This window comes from Diplotaxodon limnothrissa, linkage group LG17, assembly GCF_057381915.1.
Source record: "Diplotaxodon limnothrissa isolate DT_005_m linkage group LG17, D_limnothrissa_male_GT1.1, whole genome shotgun sequence".
NCBI classification, from domain to species: domain Eukaryota; kingdom Metazoa; phylum Chordata; class Actinopteri; order Cichliformes; family Cichlidae; genus Diplotaxodon; species Diplotaxodon limnothrissa.
The window spans coordinates 40,044,113-40,055,288 of record NC_140612.1 but is presented as its reverse complement, the minus strand read 5'-3'; the positions used below and the strand labels follow the sequence as shown (position 1 = coordinate 40,055,288).

Genomic DNA, 11,176 nt, shown 5'->3' with positions numbered 1-11,176 from the left:
AAACTTGTGCATAGGATTTTAAAACTGACAACTTATATTTGCATATAAAGTTATGAAATATGATTCAATAAACGTGTTTGTGGTTGTTACAGTAAAAAATATAACTTGACTATAATTAATTACGTTTTCAAAGTAACTTACCCAACACTGGGTATGAACGCGTGAAGTGTACACACCGAACAATGAAATGTAAAACAGGAGCTTTTATAACATTACCCTTTTTTTCCACAATCTTTGTTGACAGACTTTATGTCCCCAGTTAAAAAAAAAACTATGGACGTAAAGTTTTTGAACATGAACAATAAAAATAAAACATAAAAATAAAAACAAAACAAATGGGATCAAATTAAATAAATAAAATAAAGCTTTTGTCTTTTACATCGTGGTAGAAATGAAATAAGAAGAGAGAACCTGAAATCTCAAGGATGCTTCGCGACAGCTTCCGGACACAGCCGAAGCGCACTCCGAAGCCGTGACGCAATCAACGAGCGACGACAGCTTTGATTGTTATTTGTGCAAATCGTGGCCAGACAAAACTCGTTTGTTGTTTGACTGACAAGGTATAGTAGATATATGTTTCTTGTAGCTTCTTGCTGTGGTTTGGCTCATCAAATCCGGCAGACTTCGAGTAATGACTCGCAGCTCGTTCTTTGTCTTTTTGCGCCCCCAACTTCCTCTCGAAAATGGAGGAAATGTGTGTAGTCGTTGCTTTGTGTTTTCGCCTGTGCTTTGGCTGCAGCTAGCTAACTTAGCTCGCTTGAGCGCAATGACAAACTTGTGCAGAACTTTGTGCAACGTCATATTATGCCACCCGTTAAATAATTTGGTGGTGCGTTATATTGCTGAATGATGCGCGGACCTGCTCCGTTTGTTGGAGCCCAAATGTCAGACTGGGGCAGCTAACGGAGCAGTTTTCATTTAACTTGATAACGTAAGTGAATTTTACCAGCCATTTGTAACGACAGCAATTTCTCCCTGTGTAGTTGCTAATTCATACCACGCTCAGAGTTTCCCCGAGCCACATGGTACTCTTTAAAAGGCAGCATTAACTTTAAGAGGACAGTAGCATGCAGTGTTAGTCATGTGCTTAGTATTTGTGGGAAAAAGTGACGGCGCGCTGTAACAACAAGTGAATCCTGTCGGAACATCAAACCACCTGTTAATCAAACAGCGACGTACTTAGATGCTTTGTAACCAAGCAGACAAATAATCAAAGTGCCTGTTTTCGGTTTTTTTTTCTTTTTGGCTCCTCAATTTAATATAGCAAGGGATCATCTGCCCGCATCTCACCCTGTTTCTAGCATCCTCCTCCGTCACACCACCCCTCTCATTCATTGCATCCATGAACCTTTTCCTCCTTCCTGGCAGCTCCATCCTTTGTCCAATACGTCCAGCATTTCTTCTCTGCACTGTCAAAACCATTACTAGTCATAGTACCTACATTTAAAGGCCCTGCTTTCACTCCTACACACCTGCCTTTCTGAACATGCCTTCCTCCTTCCCTCTTGCTTTGTCTTCGGCCAACAGTAGCCCAGTTTCTACAAGCACTGGGAAGCGGTCGCTGTTAACCCAGGCCCTGACCGATCCTGTATAGAAATCTCCTCCTTGATGTTCCGCATGTTTGATTTTAGAAAGATTTTACACAGGATGCCCTTCTCGATGCAACACTCTCCATTTATTCAGGCCCGAGACCAGAACTAGAGTACACTGACTTGTGGCCTGGTCTTATCTATTTTTCTTCTCTTTTTTTTTTTGTAGGTTCAAAGTTTGTTTTTGTTTTTGTTTTTTAAATGTAAAGTATCAGGTAGAGAAATGGCCCTGTGTCATCTTAAGACAACCATGTTGATGTTTACATGTCCCTGGAAATTAATCATTAACAATTCACTCCACGTTTGTGAATTGGAGGGATACACGTGTGTGAGTGAAGGTGGACGACTTAAAATACCCACGAGCAGCCACTGAAATCCATGCACACTGCAAAAGATGGGTGAAAAAGAGACTGCAGACAGGGCGGGGTGGGTGGTGCTGAGTGTCAGGGGTGATTTTTGGCAGAAGGATGGTAGCAAGGGTGAAAAGAAAGGTTTACAAGATGGTGGAGAGTCCCGTGGTGTATCCCATGAGACCAGCTTAATCATTTAGTGAGTTCTGTTGAGCTTAATTTGGCAGTTTTCAGCGTCAGGAAGATGAGATGGTTTGGACATGTGTAAAGAAGGGATTGAGGATGCGCTCGGCAAAGGATGTTAAAGATGGAGCTGCTGTGCAGGAGGAAAAGAGACCGCAGTGCAGATTCCTGTAGTGAAGGAGGACGTGCAGTAGGGTTGGTGTGACAGAAGGTGACACTAAAGATGGGGTGAGATAGAAGCAGCTTCCAGCTGCTCCCCGACCTAAAACAGTCAGTGTGCACAGCACGAGGAACACTCCTACTAGTGAGACAAGCTAGGGCAAATTTTATTTGATGCACATCTTGTATGTCTGGTTTATTTTCTGTGCACTGCGATGTGTGCATCTTTTAAATTGTTTTGGTTTCCTTGCCACAGTTGAAATCCCACCTGTTGTTATATTGTAGGCCTGCTTTTATCTGCGTTTGTGCTGCTGACATAAACGTGTTTGTTGAAGTTGAGCCTCGCAGAGCAAAAACAAACCGACTTTTTCTCTCTCCTTTTTTTTCTTCTCTACCAATTAGGAGACCATGGCGGAAATATAACACGCAGAAAAGTGTCCAACCTGCACATTCATGTCTGCTGTCGTGGTTGGAAAAGCTTAAGAACAATGGCAAATGTACTGGCTAGAAGAACACCTAAAGGGAAGCGAGCGCATAACATCTAGAAAGGCCGTTATACTGCCGGTCCAACAAACCAAAAGGGAAGCGAGGACAGGAGAGCAGAGAGCGGGTATTGGGATGGGGTTAAGAAGCCAAAGGAGGACGTCATGGTTCACAGCGGCTCTGCTTCCCCAATGAACACAACACCGTCAGCATCACCTCATTTAACTACAGCACCTCCTTTAGTCCCTCCGTCTGGAGGTACTACAGATCAGGACCAAACCCAGTCCCCTGCTAAACTCCTCACCGCAGGCCTTACGTCCAACTCTGATCTGACTCAGACCGGCACTCCTGCTGATACAGAGCAGCCTGTTGTAACTCCAGCCAAAGCATTAAGTACTAAGTCAAGCCAGGAATCAGTGTGGTCTTCTGCACAGACACCAACACCTGTTCCGGGCCCAGTCAATGGCCGCACATCGGGCAGGAAGAGGACTCCAAAGTCCTGTGACTGTTGTGGCCCCAACAGCACGGGGCACAATGTCAGAACCTCGGGGACAGGGAAGGGGAGAGGAAGAGGAAGGGTGGCCGGCAGGGACCCTGGGGTCACTCCTAAAGGGAAAGTGGACCAGTTGACGCATATCAAGAGCTTTGATTTGACCAAGGGGGAGGTAAATGATGAAGATAAGGTGCAAATGCCTGTTGCACTGGCTAATACTCAGTCACATACGCCTGTTGCCAAGGCTGTCACCGTCCCCTTGCAGGAAGAATCCCTAAGGAACTGTGTCATTCCGGAGAAAGCAGATGCGCATAAAAAGGAGGATGTGTTGATAGACGGCTCCGCGGCGTCTGATGTAGTAGAAAAAAGAGGCGGGGATTACAAGAGCGCAGATGTCCGATTGATAGGTACTGTGGGCGGGGGGTCACTAGTGGTTAGAGGTCAAGGAAGGGGAATGATGAAAGCCACAAGCGCATCGAATATGGAAGTTAACACTGAAATTAAAAAGGGAGAAACAGGTGGTGCTGCTGTCTGTTCTAAAACCGAGGCCTTGGCTCCGTCAGTGGTGCAGAGGGAAATTCAAGATGCACACATGCACCACGGGGACCAGAATGACCCCAGCTCAGTTAATTGTCCACTTAGAAACGGCGACACGGTAGACCTGTCTGACACCGATGAAGAAGGAGAGGAAAACAACATGATAGTGACCGAACCTGGAAACATACAGCTGTCCATCTCATGGCAGTCAGGCCCCGCTTCAAGATCAGGAACAACTCAGGACCTTGACTCTGAGATGCAGGTGGATCAAGTCCCCGACGGAACAGACAGAGTTGCTTTATTGGTAGCGCTGTCCAATGGAAATGTTATAGCACCAACAGACCACAACCGTGGATCTACAACTATGGAGGTGGAAAGTTCTCGTCCGGCTGCCGTTCCTCCACCAGACTACTGCCCTGTTACAGTGAGCAGCATCCAACATGGCTGGGCATTAAGTGACCACAGACTGTATTGTCAGCCTGGCACCTGGGAGAAAGACCAGATGGATGAAATGATGCACGAGAATCGGTCAGAAAACACAGATGGAACGATGCAGCATCAAGAGAGTCTGGAGCAGCTTACTGATACCATCCATGGTAAGATGTGGTTTAGGGTTCACGGTGCGAACCCATGCCTGAGCATGAATATATTCATCACCCTCTCCGTTTGGTAAATGATGTTTTACACACAAAGAAGCGACTGCTGAGAGGATCAGCATTTTTTTTTATGTCATAAAAGATCCATAAAACATTCCTGGCCTTGTCCAGTAAGTGTTAATGTGCACACATTTGATCTGAGCTCATGTTTATACATGATTAATCATTCATGACATATTTTCTTAGCTCCCAGAAGGAGAACTAAATGCATGTGTTGATTTGATTGATGGTATAATAGTCAATTTTTGGTTAGGTAGTTTTCTGTTCAACAAAAAGGATGAGCAAAGTTCATTTTTAACAATATGTTTCTTTTTTTTTCTCTTTTAAAATTTTGAAACAACATAAATTCCTCTAGGACAACATTTTGTTGACCTGAGGCTTGCAGGTAAACTGACCAGGAGGCAAGACTGTCAAAAAGATTTTGAGATTTCTTGGATTAAAAAGCAAACACACTGGGTCACATAATCACTTTCATGACAACTTCCTCTGTTTTAGAGTTTCTGGAGAGCTTCTATATAAAATACGGCAGTTTCATTCCTCTCAGTGAATCTGATGTCCGGGAACACCTGAAGAAGGAGAGCAAGTGTGACCTCAGCAACAGGTCGGCACAAACTCAGTTTGATTTCACCTGCCTGACTGTTATTAACGTAGATAATCTGCACTTTTGAGACAGTTGGAGTAATATCTGAACTGCAGTGAGGAAACTAAAACGCGTTGTTGAGAGGTGTTACCCTCCTTTCTTCATATTTTGCTTCCGTGGAGTCTTTCTTGTTATTCTTAAAGACGTCTAGAACAAACGTTTTCTAGGATTTCTAAAGGTTTTGACATTGACTGCTTACTTCTGCTTTCTTTTACCAAATATTGACTCACAAGCTTGTTAGAACTGTACAAACTCTGGATTTGTCTATATTTCCATTGATGTTGGCATATGTTTCAATGAATCTCTGCGTCCATTTTCATATAAAGAAATGAGGACTGGCTCAAGACTCAACATGCTGATGGCAAACCATCCCTGTTTGAATAATGCTTTATTGCTCCAACAGGATTTAGACAAATCGGTGTGGAAGCAGAGCTGCTTACGTTAGCATCCGTCTTCTAGAAGTTTCTGTTGTCTTTTTCAGCGTTATTCTCTCAGACTGTCATTAAAGGTAAAATAAACAGATGAACCTCATATACAGAAGTTCGATTAACATTCCTTTCTCTCCGTGTGTCTGTTTTAGTGGGTTGGACATCAAAAGGGAGATGTCTCGGTACAAGTCGGGGTTGTCTTCTGCTCCTGTTGCAGGCTTCATGGTCATGTATAATAAACACACACTAAGGCTGGAGGACCTCGGCACACTGGAGGAACAGAATTGGCTCAATGATCAGGTAAAGAGAGGAATACAGTATTTTAATTTAATTTAATTTTTTTAAAATGTTAGTGATGCTGTAACTGTGTTACACCTTCAGTACTGATATCACGTTACCTTTTCGTCAGATTATCAACATGTATGGAGAACTCATTATGGAGGCTACGGAGCACAAGGTAAGACTGGGTGTGTTTGTAGGGTTATGCTTGATTAAAAAAATATTCACTGGTTATTTTTGAGAATCTAGATATTCAAAAAAAAGTTACTGTTTCTTTTTCTTAGGTTCATTTTTTCAACAGCTTTTTCCACAAGCAGCTTGTGGCCAAAGGTTACGATGGCGTGAAGAGATGGACTAAGAAAGTAAGGACATTTGGCTTCACTGGAATCAGTTTTTACTGGAAGCTGCAGAAAACTAGGTTCAGTTACTGGAAATGTTTCTGTGGCGTCTGTGTGCTCCTGCTGAGAACCATCATCTAAATACAAACCACAGCCTGGTTTCCAGAAAAGGTGGAACACTGCACTCTTAAAGTGAAACTGAGGAGCAGTGTTGGTCAAGTTACTTAAAATTAGTAATTAGTTACTAATTACAGATTACTTCTCCAAGAAAGTAATCCAGTTACTCTACTGATTACTTATTTTTAAAAGTAATTAGTTACTTTATTACTTTTTAAAAACATGATACACAACCTGAATATGTAATAGAGAAATAGACCTTTCAGCCCAATTCTATTTATTCTGCACAATCCATCATATAAAACTGAATCAAATGGAAAAAGCCTCTTTTTTTTATCAGTTTTAATCTTTTAACTTTATGCATCAAACAAAAATTAAATTATATGCACCATTCTCTGACTGGAAGAAATTTCATTAACATTTAAACCTATTTTCTGTACATTCCAGCACATAAGATAAAATAATGTTTTGTGTTTACACTCTTTCAAATAGATGCAAGTAAAACACAGTAAAAATGAATAAAATCACAGATTCAGCAGCACTGAGTCCTGTCACTCTTAAATCTATAGTCACCTGTTTAGCAGGAGTGGGGCGGGTGGAGGTTTGTCCACAGCGGTCATGTCAGTGGGGGATCCGGGGGTGCTTACATCACTGTGATGAGACACGCTCATAAACAGAATCATGGTTTAGTAATGCAGCGTGCTTATAGGAAAGTAACAGTAATCTAATTACTTTTTTGAAATAGTAATCCCTTACTTTACTCCTTACTTGTTAAAAGTAATCGGATTACAGTAACGCATTACTGCCCATCTCTGCTGAGGGGTTTTCTTATTTTTATGTCCTTGTCCTAACTACTTTTTAATATCTAACTGGCATCAGTGAGTAAATGTTATGTAAAAATATAAAAGCTGCAGAACCATTTCTCCATCATAAACAACACAACGAGGCTGGGCACACATCTCCCAGAATCCAACTGGGATCTTTTGCACGTCAGGTGCAAACCAGTATGCTCCAGAACCTCAGAGAACACAGCGTGACAAAAACACAAATGTGTGGCTTGAACAATTGCTTTCACCTCGTGTATTATTGGAAATGTAAACAATGACAGTGATTCAGATACATTTGACTCTCAAACCTGTAACTACATCATAGAATTTGAGTTTTGTTTGTTATATTGCTGATTGTTAATTGACGATTGTTGACCTGTAGTGCGCTCCTTTCTGACTCTGTGTGTGGTCGTTTCAGGTCGACTTGTTCTCCAAGTGGCTGTTGCTAATTCCCATCCATTTAGAAATCCACTGGTCCCTCGTCACGGTCACCATGGCGACCAAAACCATCAGCTACTATGACAGCCAAGGCATCGTGTTCAGACACACCACAGATGTGAGCAACTCCGCGCATGTTGATGTTGTTTTGTGTCGTATTTTCTCAGTTTCAGAGAACGAGGCAGGAATCTCAGGAATCCAGTTTTTCTGCTCCTTAGACAAATAAATTATTGGGTTCAATAAAAACAGGAGGAGTCTACATTGAAGAGAAGAAAAAGCACAAAAGTGATGGAAAAAGAATCCATATTTTATTACAATTAACTAGGCATAATTTCCTTAACTTTTGCTTTGTGGACACGATCATCTGAGCTCCTTTTGCCAAACACACTGTCCCCTCCCCCTCCTACTGACCCCCCTCTATTCCTCACATTTTCTGTGTGTATTTCTCTTGAGTCTGGCTCTTAGAAATATTGAATTAATGTAAGAAATCATCATTGGATACCGTATTTTTTCGGGCCCTAAGGCACATTAAGTGAAACAAAACAGTCAGATGAATCAAATTTTACTCATCTCATTCTTCTTGCTTCCTCCTCTTCTGTACCATTGATTCATTAATGCTGAATTCTCTGCAGCTGCTCTATTCCCATGTTCTCATGTATTCCCAATATTTTTCCCGGCTTCAGTGAGTAAACGTCTATAAGAAACTGTCAAAAAATCCTATGCAGCTTTTTGGTTGCAGACCTGTGTAATCCACAGCATCTTCTGTTCCCTGAACATTTACATAAATGTAGTTTCCGACCTTGCTGTCTCGCAGAATTTTAGATGTACTAAAATACATGCTTGTGCTGTAATGCTACATCTCTGCACCATAATCACTGTAGCGGTTCTGTCTGTGTGACCTCCCATCAGAACATTATGAAGTACCTTCAGTCTGAAGCAAGAGAGAAGAAACAGACAGCTTTCCAGAAAGGCTGGAAGATTACTATAATCAAGGTAACTCTGATCCCAGACCTGTGTAAACACACACCCACTTACCTTTGCTCCTTTAAAACAGGGAAGATTATTTATTTTGCCCAGAGTAGTTCAGGAAAGTTGAAGTTTGCTTATTTTTTTTGTACGTAAATCTTTCACTTTGTATGTCCTAAGTCAAATTATAAAGTGGCATGCATGTAAATAAAGCTGAAATATATGCAAACAGTTCAGCCCAAAAGCTGCAGCTGTAGTGTTGACTGTGATTTATTCCTCAGGGTATTCCTCAGCAGAAAAACGACAGCGACTGTGGGGTATTCGTCCTTGAGGTGAGATTATGCATCTCTTTCACGACTCCCTGGCAGAAAAGCAAATAAAATAGATATAGAGTGTTTCTCCTGCCTTGGGTTTCTACACAAATTTGATTTGTTGGCCCTCACTGGAGGGCGAATAACACAGAGGAAAAACCTCACCACTGTCCGTCTTTCTGTTTGCCAGTACTGCCGCCGCCTCTCCGTGAAGCAGCCGCTGCTGTTCAGCCAGGACGACATGCCTCGCATTCGCAAGAGAATCTACAAGGAGCTGTGCGACCGTCGTCTCAACGACTGAACGACCGATTATCGGCCGCCTTCGCTCACTGACTTGCTCGCCTGGTTACACGTGATGGTCTGTCCGAGTGTGTCAGATGGCCTTTTTCACTGACGGCCAGTTACATAAGCTAACACAACCTGGCCATCTGTTTTCCAGGGAGCCCTAACTGCCCGTCTGCCTGCCCGACTGAAAGCTAAGCGGCTGTCTTTTGGGACTTTCGGTCACTTTTGGAGTTCAATTACAGTCTTGTAGCTCAGTAGATTTGTTTTTTAGACTCGCAAATTTTCAAGAACTACTGACGTGGCCCCCTACTGACCTGTACACTTAGGGTTGTTTCAGCTTTCTACAGCTACCACCTTCAGAGGCTTTTTTTCCGAGACCCCTCCCTTTAAAGAAGCGACTGAACACTTAATGTTGACTGAAGAAACAAGTGTTACATCAGCCTGGACCAATAGGAAGGACCTTTAATCCTACATGGAGTGGCCTTAATGCTAGATGGCCATTTTAAACTGAATGACAGTTTTAACCATTTGTTTTATGCTGGACTCCCCAGCAGCGTCACACTCGCAGTCATGTGCATGTTCTACGACATGTTAATAAAGCTAACGTATGAGTGACAGTGGACCAGACGTTCACTTAAAACTTGAAGGTTGGAGCTGGTTTCGTTCTCTTGGACTAGACGAGATATTTGCACGGTTAGAGGCCAACGAAGTCTAGAATTTCAACCGAATGTACCATCCATGTTTTCTTCTTTGCACCACATGGGCTAATGGCTTGAAACAGGGAGAGTTTAGTTTTTGTTTTTTCGAGTAAAGTTTCAGGTTTTTGAGACTTTATCCCAGCTGATACCTTAATGAAATTCCAGGTTTTGAATCATGTTATCTTTTTAGTTTGACCCCTGTTTTTTCTATGACCTTATGGTAAGTTAGTTTCAAACTGGACTTTTCCAGACATTTTTGCAAAAATAAATCGTGTCTTCATACGATATCGTTTAAACCCATCAGATTTTCATGCTTTTCAGTAAATGTGCAGTTGAGCTGTCCTGCTAGCTGCTGATCTAAGGACCAGGGTGGATTCTCCAGCATTAGTGTCCCTGCTTCATACGGATGCATTAACACAGATGAGGAAAGTTGTGGTTACAGAGCGGCTTTCGAACAGAGAAACAAGTAGACCTCAGTTATTTTCATTCAACCGTTTTTTCGACATGGATTTAGTTGTTATATTCAATTATGTGTATTTACAGATTGTATTGTTCCTTTTTCTGGCCTACTACTGTATGTGCTAGCTCTGGCTAAGAACCACAGTGGTTTCTGGACTGTTTTTATTGTTGTTATTAAAAGGCCAATACTGCTGGAAACACTGCTGCATGATTTCCTGTGATTTATTTACAAGAAAAAAGCCCCCGGTCTCATTAATAAATAAATAAATAAACCGTACAAGCATGAAAAAAAGATAAATTAAAAAGATTTGGGGGGGGAAGAGACGTATGCAAGACATTTATCTTACAAACCCTCGTAAAATTTCCTCTTCCAGCTGACGTCCTCGAGATATAGAAACGGTAAATAAACAGCCATTCCTGTTGGAGTAAGACTGAGAACTTGTTATATCATTAAAACTCAAGACAAAGTGCGGTGAACTTATCATTTTATATCCATATTTTCAGTAAGTGGACGACCTTCAGGTTAAATCTGTCCTTGTGCTGCCAGTCGTGTGTGAATTCACAGAGTTGACCATCTAATCCTCTGCTGTCGTCAGAGATTTTAGACAAGTGGATGATGGAAAAACCAGAAACTTAATTTAAAGAATTTGTGAAAGCTATAGGTGCTGATGAGCTCCTGCATTTCTAGATGATTACCACAAGAGGGGGCTCTATATCAGCAGTTGTTATTTAACACAAAGTGTGTTACTCTGTGGCGCTCAAGGAAGGACTTGAGCACTCGTGCATGGTTTCTGATTTTTATTTCTTCAGTCGTGCTTCTCTGTCTCCTGTCCCACGAGCTCAGTTACACGAGCCTTGTTCAGATTTTCAGTGCTGTGCTAACTGCTTTGCACTTGATTATTAGGCTTTTGGGGTTTTTTGGGTGGGTGGGTGGGTGGGG

General features: G+C 42.1%; 1 protein-coding gene across 1 annotated transcript; it reads left to right on the top strand.

Annotated features, from left to right (window-relative positions):
* Window positions 1–495: 495 nt before the first annotated feature.
* LOC146615453 (uncharacterized) lies at window positions 496–9,634 on the top strand. The gene is made up of 10 exons (XM_085376013.1): window positions 496–560; window positions 2,684–4,390; window positions 4,946–5,051; window positions 5,671–5,818; window positions 5,928–5,975; window positions 6,082–6,159; window positions 7,498–7,635; window positions 8,427–8,510; window positions 8,765–8,815; window positions 8,985–9,634. The coding sequence occupies exons 2-10, from the start codon at window positions 2,929–2,931 to the stop codon at window positions 9,093–9,095; spliced, it is 2,226 nt and encodes a 741-aa protein (XP_085232139.1). The 5' UTR covers window positions 496–560; window positions 2,684–2,928; the 3' UTR covers window positions 9,096–9,634.
* The last annotated feature ends 1,542 nt before the right edge of the window (window positions 9,635–11,176 follow it).